The 22,698-nt window shown below is 47.2% G+C and overlaps 1 protein-coding gene across 5 annotated transcripts in view; it reads right to left on the bottom strand.

Moving 5' to 3' along the window:
• The window catches only part of MTR (5-methyltetrahydrofolate-homocysteine methyltransferase), a 117,479-nt gene that overhangs the window by 4,570 nt on the left and 90,211 nt on the right, over positions 1-22,698 (bottom strand). For all 5 annotated transcript variants that reach the window (XM_029245051.1, XM_029245054.1, XM_029245052.1 and 2 more), the window contains 8 exons: positions 18,386-18,467; positions 11,567-11,665; positions 10,186-10,261; positions 7,500-7,655; positions 5,793-5,989; positions 2,747-2,947; positions 1,868-2,060; positions 301-413 (listed from right to left, as the gene is read on the bottom strand). In XM_029245051.1, the coding sequence (XP_029100884.1) occupies positions 301-413; positions 1,868-2,060; positions 2,747-2,947; positions 5,793-5,989; positions 7,500-7,655; positions 10,186-10,261; positions 11,567-11,665; positions 18,386-18,467 (1,117 nt within the window). The remainder of the gene's footprint in view (positions 1-300; positions 414-1,867; positions 2,061-2,746; positions 2,948-5,792; positions 5,990-7,499; positions 7,656-10,185; positions 10,262-11,566; positions 11,666-18,385; positions 18,468-22,698) is intronic.

Here is a 22,698-nt window from a genome sequence, read left to right as displayed (position 1 = left end):
TCATCGAGGTGCCTTATTTTCCAGGCAGAAAAACAACATGTCGTATCTACCTCAGGCTGAGAGCCTGGCTGGGGTGTGTGTGTGGCAGGGGTGCGGGAGGGTTGGTCTCTGTGTAAACGGCAGGGCGAGAAATGGGGCAGTGGGCTGAAATCAAATCAAGACATAAACTGGAGTACATTTCTTCATCCTTACCCTCTCATTTTATTCTCACTCACATGTAAAATAAAACAGGTTTAACAGTTCCATTCAAAACAAGACAGGCATCTAGGGATGCCACACACAATGAAACAGCTAACCTACCTGATCCTTGGAAATTTTCCCCACGGCAAAATATCTGGACCTCAAATTGGAGAAGTAAAGGCCGGATACTGCTGAAGCAGGTGCCATGGCCAGCGATTCTGTCAACCTAATGCCTGGGGAGAGCAGCATGGGGAGAAACGTTAGTTTCTTCAGTGCTGAGACAGGCCTGCCGAGTGGTAGGCTCCCAGTATATTCTTGTTTACAGGTGAATGAGAGTGAGCTTGTGCCTTCCAGGTGGACACGTAACACAGCATGAAAGATGTGAGCAGATTCGTCTAGCAAATTCCCGCCGAAGGGATGAACAAATTCAGGATGTGCAGATCTCCTCTAACCTGGGGGGAGAGGCCTGGAAAAGACTCTCTACATTCTTATACCTGCCCTCCAAGATCAGCCATGGAGGTTACGCCTGGGCCTTCTAGACAAGGACTCCAACCCTGCAGATGGGGACACCACCTGGATCTCCAAGCGCACCTGTGAGGCCAAGGCCACTAGGGGAATGACAGCCAGCCAGGCCCCATTGAGGATGAGCCCACACCAAGGCTATCTAATCTATGCCATTCACTTTCTGGACAAGGCAATGGAGCGACGTAAAGGTTCGGTGCTTTGCCAAAGATCACCCAGCTGGCTTACGGCAGAAACGGGTCCCCAAGTCCCCGTCTCCTGTCTCCTGGAGCCGGTGCCATCCCTGCCAGCCCAGATTCAATGAGCCTCATAGCTCTTCATGTCCATCTACATTCCTTTAACGTCTTCGGCGTGGATGGCACGCTTTTGATGAACTCCACTGAAAACAGTACACTGTGTTCACAGTGGTGTAGAAGTAAAGAGAGAGGGAGCGGAAGGGAAGGGTGGGAATTCTGTGAGACGAGGGTCCAGAGACACTCCTAGAAGTGGTGGAAGGAGAGGGTGACGTGAAATACATTATTAAAGGTTACAAAGGTCACTCAATAGTGGAGAGACTGAAAACAGTAACACACGTGTAATAGGAAAATGGGGCAGGGGATGTACGGGCTGGTGTGAGTCAGCTAAGCTCCCATCTATTGTAGGTGAAAAGAAAATAATGAAAACTGATAAACCTGAAAATGGTGATAAAAGACCACTACTCAACAATAATTCTACAGGGCCTCCATGTGCACGAATTGAAATGAGTTTCTTTTCCTCCTGTTAAAATAATAATAATATATGGGCTTCCCTGGTGGCGCAGTGGTTGAAAGTCCGCCTGCTGATGTGGGGGACACGGGTTCGTGCCCCGGTCCGGGAGGATCCCACACGCCGCGGAGCGGCTGGGCCCGTGAGCCGTGGCTGCTGAGCCTGCACGTCCGGAGCCTGCGCTCCGCAGTGGGAGAGGCCACGGCAGTGAGAGGCCCACGTACCGCAAAAAATAATAATAATAAATAATAATAATAATATGGAGGTGAAGGACTAGAACACACTGCTGGAAGTGAGAAACGATGGGATCAGGGATCTCACTGTAAGCCTCTCCGTGTCTCCCACCTGCTCCATCCGCACGCCTTCCCTCAGCTACCGTGTGTGTAACATGAGGCAGGATGCGCGCCTGCCCGGTGCTGACCTGTGTGCCGCTCCACGTCCGCCAGCCTCCACATGGTCAGCTTCTCGGTGTGGTCGGGCTGGCTGGGGTAGCCGGGCGCCGGCCGGATGCCCTCGTAGCGCAGCCTCCGCAGGTCGGCCACGTCCAGCTCCTCGCCGCCACAGTAGCCCCACAGCTCCCTGCGGACCCGTGCGTGCAGCTCCTCGGCGAAGGCCTGGGGCGGAACACGCCGTCGGATGGAGGCGGGAGCCCTTCTCCTGCCCTCCGTCCCGCCCGCAAACACACCTCCCTGGCCCGACAGCAGGTGGGGGAACCGGCGAGAGGGATGGGCCGGAGGCTCAGCTCATCTGTGCTGTCATCAGCTGCTCTGCGGCTCGGTTCTGGCCTCAGCCCGGGCTCTCAAGGATCGTATTCAATGATCCGAGGACCCGAGGCCCTTCAGACCTTTCTCTGACGCTCAGGCTACAGCTTATGGTGGCCAGAAGGAGGAGCGGGGACCATGACAGCAGCCAGTGACTCTGCTGTGAGCCTCGGGAAAAGGGGAGCAGCTCCCACAGCTTAGGCTGCCCCACCCGACAGAGGAAGATGAGGGATCTACAGGCGAGCCCAACATCAGAACGAGAAGCTCTGAAACAGAACCTGTTTGGCTTTTTGCAGGGTCCTCTGGAAAACATCAAATCACAAGCACAGGGTGACACCAGAACCAAGACAATGAAGTCAAGGCTCCACGGGCCACTCCAACTACAGCATCGCTGAAGGCTACTCTGTGCCCAGAGATGAGGCGTGAGAGTGACTCGAAAATACAGGATTTAAGAGTATGTGTGCTGTTAGAGCCAAACACACACACACGCACATGCACACGTGCACGCGCACTCTGGCCTCAGGGCACCGCAGCTCTACCTCGGCCAGCCGGTCCCCCAGCGCCTTGACCATGATGCTGCTGTAGTCGTCACACTCTTCCTCGTAGGCCTTGCTCAGCTCCTCCACCCCGAAGCAGGCGACGGCAAACAGACCCAGGTAGTCAGGGACGCCCGAGTGCAGAGGGGCGATGAAGTCCGAGAGGCAGAGGTAGGGGTCTGCGCTGGCAGAGTCCTTCTCGGCCTTGAAACACAAGGAGTGGGCAGAGTGGCCATTAGCATGGAATTGGCACCAACACACAGAGAAGAGCAATCGAGCACCTTCCAAAGAATACAGCTTCAAATGGGGCTGTCTGTTTTGTTCACTGTTACATCCCCAGCACTTAGAAGAGCGCCTGATATGTAGTGAGTGTTCAATAAACATGTGTTGAATAAATAAATGGAACGAGATTTTTAGAAAGATATGACATGAAATGACATACACAGTCAAGAAACCAGTTAACTCGCTCATTCACACACTGAGCAAACATTTACTGAATGCCTACAGGAAGTGGAACCCTAAATATTCATATAAAAAGGTTTTCTTTTCCTCCAAAAGTGTTTTCAATTCAAGACCCACATTAAATCCTAAAGTTATGTTCAAAAGGGGTCCACTAAGTGTGTAAGCCTCTACTTTACATCGACAGAAGCAGTTCAACAAACGGCTAAGGTCAGCAACACAGGGCCACGTGCTGTCCACCATGGCTAAGGACACTGCTGGGCTGGCCTGAAACCAATCAAAAAATTGAGCAGGATCTGCTTCTGGGGTTCTCTCCTCAGGCCAGGTGGCCATCCTCGCCTGCTTTCCATCTTCAGCTGATGACTGACTTATCCCTGCTACTGAGCTGACAAATAGGGTCTTACACATACTTCACAATCAACACGTTTGCTGAGAAGGTAAATAACAAATGACTAATATTTACTGAGTGCTGACTGTGTCAGGCACTGGTCTTGGTGCTTTATACGAATTAACTAATCCAATCCTCTCAACAACCTTGTGAAGTAAGTGACACCACCAGCTCCATTTTATACAAGAAATCCAAGGCAGCGAGAGCTTGAAGAACTAGTTCAAGGTCAGACAGTGGCAGGCCCATGGGTCTGATCCACAACCAATGCTCTTGACCACTATACAACACTGCTTAGGAAAGATCAATTAATGAGCAGTCAACCCAGAAGCTTCACAGCTATTTGCTTGCCAGCTCTGGAAACAAGTACAGTCTAATCGACACTGGGCAAAAAACAGTTAAGTGGCTGCAGACAAGAAGGTATTTGATAAAGGCAAGTGGAAATGTCACAGAGCCAGGGCCAGCTATGCAGGGAGGAGCTGCCTTCCACTTGTACTCTGCCCAACAACTGTTCTTTGTTAACAAAAGCCAGGAGATACAAAGTTTCCCAGCACCACAAGGAGAGACAGGTCACAGAGCCACACAGCTCTTTAAAATAGACAGCGATCAGAGCCACTCAGAACAGAAGACTCCCGGAGCAGTAAGTCGCTGCAGCCAGAATTTTCCAGCGTACTGGAAAAAAGCACATCCTTAGAAATAGCTATCTGGGTAGGTAATACACGTACTTTGAAAAGTCATTATATTAAATGCCCTAATACAGTCCCTCACAGACTGCCTGGACATGAATGGTGTTGGATGTAAAAAGAGGTCAGAGGACACAGGACTTGAAGGATGGAAATTCAGGCCAGGGTGGAGGTTTCTGACCTTAATTACTTCTTTAAAAGAAAAGTCACCAGTTCCCTAGTGAGGAGGGGCTAGAACTTAACATTAGAATCCTCTTGTGCTCTGAGGTGTCTGAGCCTGAGTGCACGGAGTGAGGATGCACCAGGCCTGGGTGCAGAGACTGAGGATGTACCGGGCCTGGGTGCACACAGTAATGGTGTAGCTGTCCCCGTTTAACTTGTTATGGTACTGTTTAATGTCCCAAGTTTAAGGATTCCCTCAGACGTGGTTATAGTTAAAACATCTGACATTATGAATTACATTGTGATTATGATTAAAAGCAATACTATCACTCCTGAATGACTGAAAATGGTAATAAGACCATGCGAGAATCACTTGCTACTGTCCTTTGTTAATGACTGGTGAATTCTGGCTCCGATTCTTGATCAGGGCAGTTTTTTTTTTTTTTTTGCGGTACGCAGGCCTCTCACTGTTGTGGCCTCTCCCGTTGCGGAGCACAGGCTCCGGACGCGCACGCTCAGCGGCCATGGCCCACGGGCCCAGCCGCTCCGCGGCATGTGGGATCTTCCCGGACCGGGGCACAAACCCGTGTCCCATGCATCGGCAGGTGGACTCTCAACCACTGTGCCACCAGGGAAGCCCCAGCTCATTTTTTATAGCAGCTAAAGGGACATGCTTACAGATTTGCATGTTTAAAGGTGGGGTCATAGGAGAGGGAGCCGTGTGGAGGAGAGCCTGTTCTATGACCCGGGAGAAGCCAGTGGCATGAGAGAACAGCCATCGGGGTGTGGACAGGCTGGGCTCTCCCCTCCGAGCTGCGCAGCTCAGCGCACTCTCCATCAGCTTTCGTTTTCACCTCTGCAAAATGGAAACATATAAACTGCCCGACAACAGGTTGTGTGGAAATGAAACAAGATGGTCCATTAAGTGCCCTGCTAAGCAGCTGGCCCCTGGCAGACATCCAGCGAATGTCTGCTCCCCCCCCCCCGCCCCCGCCTTGAGTAAGGAGCCGCCACTATTTTAATGACAGGCCCGGATGCAAACCAATGTTCTTGAGCAAGTGAATGTCCACCTGTGCATGACCCCCCGAGGCAGCAGCAGTGTTTCTCCTCACCCATCCAACCCCGACAGGAAACACCTCCCTCCTGCTGGTGCCCGAGAGGCCCAGCTTCTAAACCCACACTGGCCCCTTCTCTATATCACAAATGCCTTGGGCTCGGGGCTGTGACTGGTCATTTGGGGTGAGGTGGGGCAGAGCTATGCTTACACGAAGTTCAAACTTACACCATTCTTATTTATGTTTTGTGAGTGCCTAAAACAAAGAGTAGGGCAATGTGTCCGCTGGCCGCACGGCCTCCGCACCTGCTGCCTGAGTCCGTAGAAGGTGGCGATGGGCTCCATGGCCTGGGGTGCCGCGCCCTCCGCATACAGGTGGATGTCGTCCTGGCTGCTCTGCGCTGGCCAGAACCCAACCACGCCCCTGGCGTGGAGCTGCTTCTGACTAATCAGTGCCTGCAGCATATTTTGGGCATCATCATAGACTTTTTTGGCTTCTTCACCTGTTAGGAAAATATCGTAAGAATTCACTTAGAGATGCCAATAATTACCAGCAAAGAATGCTTCTTTTTAAAACTACTACCTCTCCTCAGTCATCTTCTCTCTTCACCCCTCTCTTTTCCCCTTAAATACTTTAAAAATCAGTGTTTGCCATCAGCAACCCCAGGTGCATGAGCTAAGGGTTCAGCAGTTCTGCTAAGTGCAGCTCCCGGACACAGTCTGCTTCGCCAGCTCAAGCCACTTATTTTTCCATTTAACAAAAGGCAGAGAGCCAGCTCTTGGCTCCCCGCAGCAATGTGCCAGACAGAGAGCGAGACAAGGCAGGCCAGACCCTTCCACCACCACGTTCCTCGTGCACAGACAGCTCCCCTGACCTCGCCGTGACCCCTGGGGGTGCAGAACAGCCTGAGGAGTGGAGTGTGGCTTCAGTGCTGCTCCTGGATGGCCCAGCCCAGGGCCCGTCAGGCCCTCACCTGGCTCCGGCGGGAGCCAGCAGGGTTAGGGTTAGGCTTTCCGGGCCTGGCCAGCCCTGCTTCAGCCACTCAACTGCTCATCTGTGATCACCCGGGAGCAGATCAGAATGAGAGGCCCTTGCCCACTGCTGCACCTCGGCTAGCCTGAGAGCCGCTGAGTCACAGCACCTAACACACACCCCAGGGCCCCCCCAGGAAGTGGGCAAGGGCCACTCTCCCAGGCTCCCCTCAGCCCTAACCCCACACACCCACCAGTCCACCCCCCACTTCGCTCTGAGCTGGCTGTTACAGAACCCTTTGAAGGGCTTAGTGTTTCGGTCCCATGTCTCTGGGGGCAGGGCTGACAGCGAGACGCAGGGCTAGCAGTTTATCTATCAACTAGCTTGTCACCCCCAGCCCCTCCCCAGCAGGCACAATAGCCTCCTTGCCGGTCCCCAAGTCAGCCCACGTGTCTGTGCCTTCCCACTCGGTCTCCTCGGCCTGGAGTGTCCTTTTCTTCATCACCACCTCACATGCCCAGTCCCAGGCCCAGTAGCTCCCACTAATCTTCAAAAAGCAGTTCAAACACCACCTCCTCCAGGAAGCCTCTCCTGATGTCCCACTCTGAGGTCTGTCTCATTTCCCTGTGTCCACAGAAGCTGGGCCTTGGTCCCGCAGCAGGAGCTCGTCCTGCTGTACGGAAATCACCCTCCAATGCTGCACCAGCCAGCCAGGTACCAGACAGCAGCGATGATACATCTTCTTTTTGATACATTTTTCTTTTGTTTATCCCCAGTGCCCAGCATGTAACTGATGTCAATAAACATTTAGTAAAGAATGGATAAATGAAATGCGAAATGTAGTCAGTAAATAAGGACCAACCCAGCAGATTGCAAACTGTCAAAGAGCCGAGCGGATGGAACAGTACCCTACATCATGTTATAACAGTAAACTCTCTCCTGCATAATCCACCCCGCTGCTCACCACCTATTCTTGTCTTCAAAGTCCCAAGACCATGTCTCGGATACCAGGGCAGGATGGAAGGACTTACTGAACTAACCTACAGCTTTGTCGTCAAATATCTTGGGAAAGCCTCGGTTTGGGTATTTGCCCCGGAGCTGCCAGACATCGAAGAAAGGCTTCCAGTCAATGTAGTCCACCAGCTTCTGCAGGTCGTAGTCTTCAAAGACCCGAGTCCCAAGGAATGTGGGCTTCACTACAGGACAGAGTGAGAGGCGTGAACCCTGGCGCCGGCCTGGAGCTCAGTGCCACTCATGCCTGGCGCCGCCTGCCGGAGGCCTTCCCGCTCTGTTGGCTCCCACGCTCCGCCTCCCTCCTGTCACCCGGAGGAGTTGTTTTACAAAGAGGGGAACTTGAAATTACTGAGGAGAAGGAGTAATTCGCCAGCACATCTTAAAAAAACCTCTTCTTCCCCTGCAGCTGACTGACTGCACCGGCCTTGGAAACTCTTCCCTCAACCCTCCCCACCAACACCCCCGCCCAAGAAACAAGACAGACTGGGGTTGATCTCACTTGTACAAATGAAGACAATACTAAAAGAAAGAGCACTGGAGAAAGACACATGTAACAGGTCACTTCCATAAAATTTAAAAACATGAATCAATAATCGATCAATGTATTGCCTACTGAACATATGCACATAATCGAAGTCTGCGGAAATGCACGGAAATGAGGCATCAAATTCAAGATCCTGCAGGGGAGGGAGGGGCTCACAGTAATTCCCACATGTATGGTTTTGTCTTTTTTAAGTGGGCAGTAGCTTATTCCTTAAGTGCCTGGTGGAGGTACACGAATGTTCAATACAGTCTTCTTTACACCTCCTTGTGAATCTAAAAAAGATCCTAAGTGAAATACTGGTGAAGACTTCAGAGACAGACGGTGCCACTGGGCTTCCTGGGGCACCAGTACCACCCCGCACCACCAAGTCCCGGTTGGTTAGGCTGGGGTCCAAGGTGACCACTCCGCTGCCCGCTTCCCAGCCCTCATGCCCTCAGTTTCCTGATCTGCAAATAAGGATCAGAGAACTTAAACTAAAGCACCACGCTCAGGTGCTCAGGGATAACACGGAAGTCTCAAGACTGTTTTTCCCTCGTTAGACAGTAACAGTGAGAGGTGAAAGTACAGGAAAAGAAAAGTATGTGCAGCTTCTTAATTTTGCCTGGAAATCTCTACCTTTTGACATAGTTCATGGTAGCTTTTCCCCATGTGTTCCTGGTCATCTTTTTATTATACAGGACAATCCTTGCTTTGTAAATATTCTATTACGCTGGTTTGTTTGGTAATGAAAAAGAAATTACAGCTATTCTCCTGACTGAAGTGTCACCCTGCCTGGAAAGTCAGGGAAACGCTCTGCTTCCGGGTCACTCAAGGGTGTTATTCTTGAATGAGCCTGTCGGCCAGAGTTGGAGATGTGTTTGAGGTTTTACCACCAAAGGCCTAGAGAGAAGAACCTTTCCTTCTCTCTTTATTGACTTCTTGCAACTACGCTAAGGCTGGGTTGTCCTTAGGGGCCCTACATGGGGGTTAAACAGCCACTTGAAAAGTGTCACCACTGCCACCTGGTGCTGCAGGCCTTCAGTGGACTATTGCCACTGACATGTATTTTGGACGCTTGGCTTGGCTAAAATGGGCTCCCCCTTGTGATATTTTTCCAATTTCATACTGAAAGGAAAAGAGAAAATAAGAGTTTGGACTATATAGTGATTTATATTTTTTCTAAGGTTTATATGTCTTATTTTATCCTCACATTTCCATAAAGTAACTCCTTTTTTACATATTAGAAACTGTCAAACATGGAAGCAATATGCTCAAGGTCACTTGGGATCAGAACCCAAGCCTCCCAGCTCCCCATCTGCCTTCTTCTCACTAAACCGCACTGAACTCAGCAGGACTGAATCTAGAACCCAGCTCACCTACGTTTCCAATTTAATCCACTCTGCTGAGTGCGTGCAGAACACAGGGGTCGTGAGCAATGAAAGTGGATTTGAGATGTTACCTTGGAAATACGGATTCAATTAATATAACCCCTGTTCACCCTGTCTCGATTTTGCATTCCTATCACATGCCTCTTTGAACCTGTCAAAACGTCTTACACATTTTATTCCTTCATGAACACCTATGCAAGGCAAGAAAAGTGGCTAGAAATCAGAAGGGCAAGAAACCAAATGAAAGAAATCAAAAGAGGGAAGCATCCAAGAGAGAATGAGAGTGAACAAAAATAGGAGAGCCTGCTTCACTGCAATGTTTTAAGGTCTGTTCAACGCGCAGGCATTTGCAATTTTAGACATTCCACGTCTGCACTTGGGCCCGCCTGGGACCTAGGCCAAGGTAGTGACAGCACCACCTAGGCAGGTCTCTAGAATTGGCTTCAACCTGAAGGAGGCCCACTCAAACAAAGCACAGAGGCAAGAGTATGGGTTTAGAAGACAGATCAGAGATAGAATGCTAGTAACCTCCCAAGTTATTACCCGAAACTCAGTTTCTTCAAGTAAAAGTGGGGATAATAGCACTTCCTGTGTCAAGGACTCAGAGCCGCTGCAGGTCAATCTCAGGACAGTGTTTAGTTCTCCATAAATGGCACCTGTAGACTTTTATTTTTGATCATCACTGTCCTTCGTCATCACTACTGAACATAATTAAGAGTTTTTAGCTGCCTGTTTGATTCTGCTGCTCAGTAAATGCACAGTTATCACATGCACTTTTCTCTAACCAATAGCCATACAGACCTGGGGGAGGCTCTGACAGCCAGTCAATATGGAAACCACTTTCTCTAGCTTGCCTTAAGGTTAAGTATCTTCTTTCCTATGAAAAAAGGAAAAGTTATTCAGTCAGAGACTCAGCGTTTCAGCTGCTACTATGAAAGCATGCCCAAGGAAGCTAGTAAATAAGTTTTGCAAGAAAACATATGCTTTTATTCACGAAAATTCAGATCCTAGAAAGCTCTTCCTTTTCCATCTAATATGGCTTCACATCAGCACCAGAACAATAGAGAGTAAAGATGCAATGAGCACCCGTTACATATGGATACGTAAATGCAAGGCGGACCTGCAGCCTTTACCGTGAGGCCTCCTGCCTGTACTTCACCTGAGGCTGGGATTAAGTGGTGGCCACTGACCGCCCTGAGGCCCAGAAGGCAGAACGAAGAAACAGCCAAACGTAGGCAAACTAAGGAAGGGGAAGGCCAACCACAGTGCCCTGGTCCAGCTGACACCTCAGAAACTTGTTCCCGTCTCGCTGTCTGTTATCCCATTTCACTTACCTGGCCACCCCTGAAATACACCCCCCGCCTCCCCATACGCAAGGCCCAGCAAGCAGATAACCAGGAAGAAGTATCCCAACGACCTCTAAGGAGTAATCATGCCTAGTCTCCATGCATCTCCTGAAGCTAGTCTACAGAGGGACAGTTCTTGAAACATTCTGCACAGAGAGCTTCGGGCGATCAGGCAGAGAGACTTACAATGGTCCTGTCTAATGTCTCCATTCTCTTCCATTATTTCCTCAAGCATAAGGATCTGTGGGAACCACCTCAGTACACTCAGTCCCCATCTCCCTGCTGCCTATGAGCTCATGTTTTATTCATTCTCATAAGTGGCAGCCAGCACAGCACCCAACACCTACTTCTTACTCAGTACATGTTTGGAGGAATAAATAAAATTAACCTTAATATAACCCAAAATTACTGGGAACACTGAAGAACGCTGACGTGAACTAGAAAGTAGGACTTCCCAAAAATGATCCCAAACCTTCCCCTCCTCCAAACAGCAAATTCACATTAAAAACTGTAGGATCGGACTTCCCTGGTGGTCCAGTGGTTAAGAATCCGCCTTCCAATGCAAGGGATGCAGGTTAAATCCCTGGTCAGGAAACTAAGATCCCACATGCTGTGGGGCAACTAAGCCCGTGCACCACAACTAGAGAGCCCGCGCACTGCGACTACCGAGCCCGTGCACCCTGGAGCCACGGGCCACAACTAGAGAAGCCCGCGTGCCGCAACGAAGATCCTGCGTGCCGCAACTAAGACCTGATGCGGCCAAAAAAACCAAAAAACAAAAAACTGTAGGATCATTTTGTTACCCAAACAAACGGGGACCTGTTTTTGTCACTTACCTTGAGAGACTCATAATGGTCTTGTCTAATATCTTCATATTCTTCCATGATCTCCTCAAAGTACTCATCTTTTAGATTCTCATCTAACAGTTGAGAACACTGAAAATGCAAGATCCAAGTTCAATAACCATAGAGCAGCGAAAGAAGATAAAACATGAGTAATACTGGTCAGTCCTAGGGTCATCTCCTTCAGGAAGCCTTCCCATACTAACATCATTTCCTCTCCCTTCACCAGTTGTGCTAATGCCTGCCTGGCTTTACAGTAAAGGGTTAACTCAGCAGGCCTGGGATGCTCCAATGTTGCACGTTACAAAGAAGAGACTGGACTTTGACCGCTCCTGGGAGATAAACTCTAAGCCCTCAGAATATCCTGCCTGATAAAGAATGTCTTTGTCTACCTGGGGCCTCAGGCCATCCCAGAAAGTTTATGCTAACAATGTGAATTATGGGGGAACTTGGCTTACGTGCTATCTAACCTCTGGAGAGGTTGAAGCCTGAGAACCCCCTAAGGTACTCAGACAGGTCAGACAGGTGAGCCCTGCCTATGTGACTGGCTTCCAATAAAAGCCCAAGACACTAGGGCTCAGGCGAGCGTCCCTGGTTGGCAACACTCCATACATGCTGTCACACATCATTAGTGGAAGAATTAAGCTCTGTCCGTATGACTCTGAGGGGAGAGACACCCGGATGCTGGTGCCTGGCCTTTTCTAGATTCCACTCAATTTTAATCTGTATCCTTTCATGGTTATAAACCGTGATTGTGAGTATAAAAGTGTTTCTGAGTTCTGTGAGTCCTAGCAAATCACTGAAACTGGGGGTGGTCTTGGGGCCCCAAAACACACTGGTTAGGTACCCCCTCTTCAGGGTTTCAAAGATACTCTGTTCATCTCTCCATCACTGCATTTACCACAGGCTTCCAGCATCTGCCTAGGCATCTACCTCCCTGACTAGAGGACAGGCCCTGTGAGGGTAGGATTGCACCTTAACCACCTTCGTGCCCCTGGCTTCTAATGTGGGGCCCGGCACGTAGAAGGTGCATCCTCACAAATGTTTGCTGATGGAATGAGGCTGATCTTCATAGTCAACCATGAGCTTGTGCTAAAAAAAGAAAGGAAACTGATCATCTGAGAAAAGTGAGGCTACTCAGTAAACTGTAAAACTAGAATCAGCTAAATAGTATTTATGACTATGATTACCAAATAGGTAGAATAGCTGCCACCAAAGCTCAAAATAAAATCACAAAGGAAGAGGAAATGGCTGCTGCTGTTCACTTCAGTTCCAAAATCACAGTACTGTCCCAACCCTGCATCCTCCAGCAGGATTTTGTCACACACAAAAAGGCAGGGAAGTTCAATACCATTATCTGAAATGGAGGCAGTTCGGCTGGATGATGGCTAAAGTGCCCATCAGCTTTAAATGTCTCTAATTCTGTGTGAATTGTCTAAGTATCTCTAATAAAAATCCAATCAGCTGTGAGTTAGTATAAAACCAAATCACTTTATTAAGAAATATAATCAGTAAAGGCCATTGTGATAAGCCTAAAAACAGGCTCCCAAATGGTATGCATACTAGAGTAATTCCCAGTCTTATGTGAACCTCACCTCAATGGAGTCCTCATTTAGGAAATCCAGCAGAGCTCATGAAAACAAGAAAGGATGTCTGCTCCTGAGCTCCCCCAAAGTACATGCAATCACTGTTTTAAAACACTGTTGCGTTCTGCTAAAATTTAAACTCTGAGAAAGTAACCCCCCGATTTCCAGAACTTGACAGCATCCAACACAGGAACTACTGGGTAAATGGAAGGGGTTGCTGCTGTTGGCTGGTCCCTTCCACACCCCCCGTGGAGCTCCTGCTGCCAGAGCTGCGGTGACAGGCCCCTCCCTGCCCAGGCTGACTTGCTCAATGGAAACAAGCTCATGGCCAATTATATGGGCTAATCTATGTGGTCCTTCCATCACAAAACCAGAGTCCATCCTGTGTTTTCTTGCCAACCATCAGACATAGTAGAACTTTTCCTTTTTTTCTTTTTTCTTTCTCACAGCAAATTGCAGCACAATTTACGGTGGGAATATGCTGAAAATTTATTTTCTAATTTAAAGAGGACTGAATATTCACATCTTGTTTTTTATTTTTTAAAAAAAGGAAAGAAAGTAAGGGGGCATCCATCATCCGGTCTAAATCTCCAACTATTATGTATGTAATAGCCACATTTTGGAACCTTTCAAATGAATACATGAGACAGTAGCTAGAGTGTGAACCTGCGTCATGATCACTGCAGTGAGATCAAAAGACTCTGAACCATCAATCAATCTAAACAAATCAACCTAAACAAACTGTACCACTGACTCCCGAAATGTGTCACTGGCAATTACCCAAATGATTTGCCATCAGACTTATGTCTGAGTAATTTCAAAAGGTGGCTGTTTCTTTGTATATGAGAAGAGCCAACTACTGTCGACTGCTTGGCTGGACCAAACGGTAAAAGGCACAGACACCCACGCCTCATCCTCTGCTGGCTTCCAGCTGGGTCCACGGGGCTTTAGCTCTTCCAGACGGTGGAGGAGTGGCCTCGGAAGAGAATCAAGGGACCAAGGGATTCCCAGCTGAAGTCTTCCCCAACCTGTGGGGTCAATGTTACCACTGTGCATGCAAACGGGACCAACGCCTGGTCTCTAAACAGGAAATGTTCACAGTCATTCATTAGCATTTGAAAACAGGAATAAGCCTTAAAGAGAGGCTCACTGGTTACTCAACCATGGACCTGACATAACCTCTTTACGAAACACTATCCAAATATAAGATCCAAAAAATTGTTTTTAAATTGAGTTGTAGAAATGTAGTTTATTTGCACGTTAGTCTATCTCAATGGCAATTTAAATAACTGCAATTTTATGACTCCAGCCCGATTTAATTTTATCCTTCTTAATAAAGGAGACATTAAATATTAATGGAAACAAGTTTAACTAACGCCTCACAGAGTAAGAGCACCTGCATTCAAATCCACACCTGTTGCTTCAGGGATGTGTGGCCTCAAGAGTTACTAATCTCTTAGTTCCTGTTTCCTCACCTCTAAAATGGGGATAATGAAAGTATCTACCTCATGAGGATAAAATAAAAAATCCATGTGAAGAACTTAGCACAGTGCTGGGTACACTATAAATAATAATGTTAGCGATTATTGTATAATTTTCATATAAGTAAATTCAAAGATCTGAAAGAATTCCTTTGGAAGATGGCTCAGGAAATGTGTCGCCCTGGTCCAGGCTGCGTGACAGTGCCTGGTAGTGTCACAAGTCACCAGGCCCCTCGCCTGCAAATGTGAAGGTTGGACTAGATTAATGGTGCTTAAATTGCGCTCTTTCAATGAGAACCAGGAATGGGATGAGGGGTGGAAGGGGCTGCTCTTCTTTGTATTCTACTGAGTTTTCAGGGGAGACATCACTTGCAAACAAGGTTTCTGTGGCTAAAACAAACTTGGAAACCACTGGACCACATGGTCACTCAGATTCCCACAACCTATTATATCCCATTATTCAGTGAAAATAATGAAACACATAACAAGAGACGATGTTAGGCTTCACTGATGGAGAAAAGCAGGAAAAACCACTTAGGTAAGTTCTTTACTATATTTACCCAATTCTGTGTTTTCAACATATATCTGTGAATGCTTTTCTGCCCTTGGGTAGGGTCAACTGGCCCATTCCAGATTAAACGTTTTTCTACCTGGAAATGGGTCATTAAAAAAAATTCTACATTCCTTACTACTCAGCCATAAAAAAGAACAAAATAATGCCATTTGCAGAAATATGGATGGACCAAGAGATTTTCATACTGAGTGAAGTAAATCAGAAAGAGAAAGACAAATTCCATATGATATCACCTATATGTGGAATCTAAAATAGGACACAAATGAACTTATCTATGAAACAAAAACAGAATCATGGACATACAGAACAGACTGGTGTTTGCCAAGGGGGAGGGGGTTAGAAGATGTAAGCTTTTATACAGAGAATAGATAGACAACAGAGTCCTACTGTATAGCACAGAGAACTGTATTCAATGTCCTATATTCAATAATGCAAAAGAGAATCAGGCTCCCTGACTTCAGACTATACTACAAAGCTACAGTAATCAAGACAGTATGGTACTGGCACAAAAACAGAAATATAGATCAATGGAACAGGATAGAAAGCCCAGAGATAAATCCACGCACATATGGTCACCTTATCTTTGATAAAGGAGGCAGGAATGTACAGTGGAGGAAAGACAGCCTCTTCAATAAGTGGTGCTGGGAAAACTGGACAGGTACATGTAAAAGTATGAAATTAGAACACTCCCTAACACCATACAAAAAATAAACTCAAAATGGATTAAAGACCTAAATGTAAGGCCAGACACTATCAAACTCTTAGAGGAAAACATAGGCAGAACACTCTGACATAAATCTCAGCAAGATCCTTTTTGACCCACTTCCTAGAGAAATGGAAATAAAAACAAAAATAAACAAATGAGACCTAATGAAACTTCAAAGCTTTTGCATAGCAAAGGAAACCATAAATAAGACAAAAAGACAACCCTCAGAATGGGAGAAAATATTTGCAAATGAAGCAACTGACAAAGGATTAATCTTCAAAATTTACAAGCAGTTCATGCAGCTCAATATCAAAAAAAACAAACAACTCAATCCAAAAATGGGCAGAAGACCTAAATAGACATTTCTCCAAAGAAGATATACAGATTGCCAACAAACACATGAAAGAATGCTCAGCATCATTAATCATTAGAGAAATGCAAATCAAAACTACAATGAGGGGGCTTCCCTGGTGGCGCAGTGGTTGAGAGTCCGCCTGCCGATGCAGGGGACACGGGTTCGTGCCCCGGTCCGGGAAGATCCCACATGCCGCGGAGCGGCTGGGCCCATGAGCCATGGCCGCTGAGCCTGCGCATCCGGAGCCTGTGCTCCGCAACGGGAGAGGCCACAACAGTGAGAGGCCCACGTACCGCAAAAAACATAACAAAACAAAAAAAGAGATGAATGGATAAAGAAAATGTGGCACATATATACAATGGAATATTACTCATAAAAAGAAACGAAATTGAGTTATTTGTAGTGAGGTGGAGGTACCTAGAGTCTGTCATACAGAGTGAAGTAAGTCGAAAGAGAAAAACAAATACCATATGCTAACACATATATGTGGAATCTAAGAAAAAAAAAAAAGGTCATGAAGAACCTAGGGGCAAGACAAGAATAAAGACACAGACCTACTAGAGAATGGACTTGAGGATGAGGGGAGGGGGAAGGGTAAGCTGTGACAAAGTGAGAGAGTGGCACAGACATATATACACTATCAAATGTAAAATACATAGCTAGTGAGAAGCAGCCACATAGCACAGGGAGATCAGCTCAGTGGTTTGTGACCACCTAGAGGGGTGGGATAGGGAGGGAGGGAGGGAGACGCAAGAGGGAAGAGATATGGGAACATATGTATATGTATAACTGATTCATTTTGTTGTAAAGCAGAAACTAACACACCATTGTAAAGCAATTATACTCCAATAAACATGTTAAAAATATATTAAATAATGCAAAACATTATTAAAAAGAATGCATATATATGCATAACTGCATTACTTTGCTATACAGCAGAAACTAACACAACGTTGTAAAAAAACTATACTTCAAATAAAATTGATTAAAAATTTTTGCATTCCTTTCATCTCTGGCACAGAGTTAAGAAGTGCCCATTCATGTTTGTAAATATTTGTCAATGGCTGAAATCTCTCTCTGGGTTGGTGTCAAGGTCGAAGTGTCCTGGCACCCTTCCTATTACTCAGGCCAGCACTGCTGCAGCTGGCTCGGGGGTGGTGCCGGAAAACACAGGACACACACACCCGTCCTCCTTCCGGCAATGCACACACCCGCAGTGACCACGACACGAGCCCAAGGATATTTTTTCACATTTCTCTAGTACAATTCAACAGAAGATCAGCTCTGTGCTTTGTGACCACCTGGAGGGGTGGGATAGGGAGGGTAGGAGGGAGGGAGACACAGGAGGGAAGAGATATGGAAACATATGTATATATATAACTGATTGATTTTGTTGTAAATCAGAAACTAACACACCATTGGGAAGCAATTATACTCCAATAAAAATGTTAAAAACAAAAACCAATAGAAGGTTTTGGGCAATACCCTCAACTCACAGCCCTCTGTGTTGCCCCTTCAACGCAGCTGTAACTCTCAGCGCTCTCTATTGTCCCTTCACAGGAGCTCAGACTAACTCTCTCAGCGCTCTGTTTGCTCCTGCAGAGCAGCTCTAATTCTCAGCGATCCCTGGTGCCCCTTCACAGGAGTGCTGACTGACTCTCAAGCGTTATCTGCTGCCCCTTCACAGCAGCTCTAACTCAGCGCGCTCTGTTGCCCTTCAGAGTAGCACTGACTAAATCTCAGCGCTTTCTGTTTCCCCTTCACAGCAGCTCTAACTCTCACCAATCTCTGTTTCTGATTCACAGCAGCCCTGACTCTCAACGCTCTGGGTTGCTCCTTCAACGCAGCTGTAACTCAGCGCTCACTGTTGCCCATTCCCAGCAGCTGTAACTCTCAGTGCTCTCTGTTGCCCCTTCACAGGAGCTCTGAGTAACTCTCACCGCTCTGTTTGCTATTTGAGAGCAGCTCTAATTCTAAGCGCTCTCTGTTGCCCCTTCACAGCAGCTGTAAACCTCAGCGAGCTCTGTCGCCCCTTCAACGCAGCTCTAACTCTCCGCGCTCCCTGTTTTCCCTTCACAGGAGCTCTGAAACAACGCGAGGCCCATACTTACCACCACCACGCTCTTAGATGCGTCCAGGACGTGGATCACAGGCGCGCTGTATCTTGGGGCTATTTTAACTGCTGTGTGGGTTCTGAAAAGAGGCGTTAGGGAGAAAAACATATCCGTCAGGGCTGACAGTTCCTACACAAGTCTTGTTCAGAACCATTAGAGATAATGTGATTCTACAGTGCTTTCCAGAGAAAGATTTCAAGGTACTTATAAATATTGAACTCCAAATTTGCCTTGGAAAATGAGAATGACTTTCTCCCCACCCTAAGAGGGGGAAGCCAAGGGGGAAAAGGCATGGATTTTTGGCCCAGACTACAAAGAAGCCTAGGAGAAAATGAGAAGGATGGTGTCCTCAGCTCTCTGTACTAGCAGCCTGTCTGAAGTAAGGGAACCGACCGGCCCGGGCACAGCACTTTGCTGTCATAAAGGTCAAGTGGAGTTTCTTCCTGCAGATGAGCTGGGCCTCCAGCCAGGAGCCCTGGAGAAGCAGACACTGGCAGGAGCCACGGGTCACCACTCCCCAGCTGCTGCTCCCTGCCCCCGGGAGACACCAACACCTCTCCACCCCAAGCCCACCTTGTACTTGTAGGAAGGAGCCTTGGACCGTAAATAAATTCAACACAAAGTAACACAGAGAGGCCAAAGCAACAATATCTTATCCTAACATTAGCTCAGCCCCAAATCCCTTTTGCCAAACTTGAAAATGTCAGTTCTGAGGAAGAAACACCCTTTAATCCTTAAAATTACCTAATTTTACCGCAAAATTGCCCTCTGATTGCTGAATGTTTATAGCAATAGCATAGGCTACACATCTGCTATTTCATTACGGAACATAACATTAAAGTGAGAACTGAAAATGTATACACCCTCCGCTACTGTAGTTAAACCAGGACCCTGAAGCTGGGACAGAAGTGTGGACTTTGCCACAATTCCACATAAAAGGGTGACAACAGTAGTTTCCACAAGATGGACAGTGTTCCCAGTCTTTTCTCCTCCTTCCTTCCCCCTTAAAGTAGCAGCAGCTTTCCCCAAGTCAGATACTTTCATATTCTTTCTCCTCAACTAAAATGTATTTTCATTTGGAAAGATGTCCAGAATATGCTACTTTATAAGGAAAAACTAAAGTAGCAAAACAGTATGTTTAATACAATTTTATTTTAAAAAGAAACAAAACAGGGCTTCCCTGGTGGCACAGTGGTTAAGAATCTGCCTGCCAATGCAGGGGACACGGATTCGAGCACCAGTCCAGGAAGATCCCACATGTTGCGGAGCAACTAAGCCCGTGCGCCACAACTACTGAGCCCGCGTGCCACAAATACTGAAGCCTGCACGCCAAGAGCCCATGCTCCGCAACAAGAGAAGCCACCGCAGTGAGAAGCCTGTGCACCACAACGAAGAGTAGCCCCCGCTCGCCACAAGTAGAGAAATCCTGCACACAGCAACGAAGACCCAATGCAGCCAAAAATAAACAAAACACTACCACCCTCAACCTGCCCCAACCAACCAACTTGTATATTTAGAAAACACAGAGAAACAGACATCAAAGAGTCAGCACTGGTTATACGGAGGTTAGAACTGGGACTGAAAGTGGGAAGGGAGAGACTAAATTTTACTTTCCATTCCTCTGAATTGTTTGACATGTTCTAATAAGTGTGGATTATTGAGGTAATTTTTAAAAACCAAGAGAATATTAAAGGTGCATTATTTGTGTAAGTGTGTTTTTAAGAGGCTTCTAAGGGAAGGCTCTAAAGACTTATTCATAATGAGACAGACAAGACCTCTAACATTTCACCTGTCCCCTTTCTAAGCATATTTCTGTGCATAAACAGGAAGCAAAGGACTAAAGCCATAATCCACCAGAACTGGGCTGTGAGATGGAAGTTGAGGCCTAGGCCAGTTAGCGCAGGAGATGCCTTCTGGACTGGGAGGCCCACCAGCAGGGGGAGCTGCATCTCGGCCCTGGAGCAGCCTAACGAATACCACTGCCTCCTCAGGACCCGTTTTGTGCCTATTGTGTGTTTGGGGACCGAAGATTCTGAAAATATCTTGGGTAGTCTATGAGGGGGTGAAAATTTTCAAACAGTAGGAAAAGTTATAAAGAAGATGTTGCTTCCAGTTTCAAAACACAAGTTAGACTCTGTATGTGTCCTCTTCCTCAGAGCTTCCTTAGTAACTTGAGACACACAAATATACCTCAGTCTTTCTTCTGCATGAAGTTCCCCCAGGAAACAATGTTTTAAGCCTGACGTAACTTGTGACATTTCTTTTAAAGACAGCCAGTAAAATTTACAATGTTTAAATCAATATAATTGATATTTAGTAAGTATCCAAGGGTTCTCAGTGTAATTCTGGCCATTCTCTCTTTGATGATCTCCTGGGAAAGGGAACTGAGAAGAAATGGATGGATTTCATGATTTAAAAAGACAAAACAAAACAAATCAAAGTGCTCCTTTCCAATGCAAACACTGCCCAAGCTGGATGAGCACAGGTATGAAATTTGAGCTTGCCCAGCTATCAGAGTGCTTCCGGGGACTTCCCTGGCAGTCCAGTGGTTAAGACTCTGCGCTTCCACTGCAGAGGGTGAGGGTTCCATCCCTGGTCGGGGAACTAATATCCCCCATGCCGCGCAGTGCAGCCAAAATAAACAAACAAAATACCACATCAGGGCTTCCCTGGTGGCGCAGTGGTTGAGAGTCCACCTGCCGATGCAGGGGACACGGGTTCGTGCCCCGGTCTGGAAAGATCCCACATGCCGCGGAGCGGCTGGGCCCGTGAGCCATGGCTGCTGAGCCTGCGCGTCCGGAGCCTGTGCTCCGCAGCGAGAGAGGCCACAACAGTGAGAGGCCCGTGTACCGAAAAAAAAAAAAAATTACCACATCAGGGCTTCCCTGGCGGTGCAGTGGTTGAGAGTCCGCCTGCCTATGCAGGGGACGCGGGTTCGTGCCCCGGTCTGGGAAGATCCCACATGCCACAGAGCAGCTGGGCCCGTGAGCCATGGCCGCTGAGCCTGCGCGTCCGGAGCCTGTGCTCTGCAACGGGAGAGGCCACAACAGTGAGAGGCCCGCGGTACCACAATAAAAAAAAAAAAAAAAAAAAAAGAACAAGCACTCCAAGCACTTATTTCATGTCATACCTTATCTCAGAACTAGTGTTTTACATAAATGCAGCATAACCAAAACTTAAAATTTGATGAGAAAAAATGAGAGAAAATGGGAAATAAGGATGGGAAAATTAAGATGGAATCAGGAGGGCTTCCCTGGTGGCGCTGTGGTTAAGAATCCGCCTGCCAATGCAGGGGACACGGGTTCGAGCCCTGGTCCAGGAAGATCCCACATGCCACAGAACTAAGCCCTTGCGCCACAACTACTGAGCCTGCGCTCTAGAGCCCGTGAGCCACAACTACTGAAGTCCTTGCACCTTGCACTTGCACTCTAGAACCTGTGCTCCGCAACAAGAGAAGCCACTGCAATGAGAAGCCCACGTACCGCAACGAAGAGTAGGCCCCGCTCGCTGCAACTAGTAAAAGCCCACACGCAGCAACAAAGACCCAACGCAGCCAAAAATAATAAATTCAATAAATAAATTTATTTTTAAAAAAAGATGGAATCAGGAGTGAGATTAGCATGTAAAATTCATTCCTTGAAATCCTATACATAGGAAAATATTATCAGTTATGTAATTCAGCACCTTACCTCATAGCAGTTAAAAAAAACAAAACAAAACAGAAAACTCAGAAAATTACCTCCAGCTTTGAGCAATGTGACTTCCTGTTGAATTCTCCAAGTTTAAACTACACAAAAGATAATTGAAAAAGACACTTTGCAGTTATTGGCTTTAAACCAGTTAAAAATTGAGAGCTAACTGCCAGACTTGTGCCCTTGAGAAGTTCTGTAGCTAAAAGGGCCAGATTTCCATTAAAGTCATTTCTAGTTTGTGATACAAAACCATCTGTATTACAGACAGAAGAATATTCAGTTTTCTAGTCTCTTATAGCTACAGGTTAAAAAGGGCCATTCCAAGCAGATTTCTACCCACATATGACCCCAAATCTGTATAAACCTTTCAGCCTCTCCAAGGATCCATCCTCAAGCCTCATTTCGTGTCTTGGGGGTACAGTTCTAATTCTCTCATGCTACCTACCTCAGGCCCCTGAGGTTTGGAAAAGCCATGCTGCTATTCCCCTCACAGATCTGCTTTCATGAGAATTTGGAACTCCTGAGCCTCCATTTGCTCAAAAACAGCAAAGGAAAGAACTGGGCCTCTGCTGAGCCCTCCATAGGTCTGTAGGAGGTGACGATAAGCGTTCTCAGATG

This window comes from Monodon monoceros, unplaced genomic scaffold, assembly GCF_005190385.1.
Source record: "Monodon monoceros isolate NGI ecotype Baffin Bay Population unplaced genomic scaffold, NGI_Narwhal_1 Super_Scaffold_4, whole genome shotgun sequence".
Classification (NCBI taxonomy): Eukaryota; Metazoa; Chordata; class Mammalia; order Artiodactyla; family Monodontidae; genus Monodon; species Monodon monoceros.
Note: the sequence above shows the minus strand (reverse complement) of the source record. Positions and strands in the feature narration are given on the sequence as shown.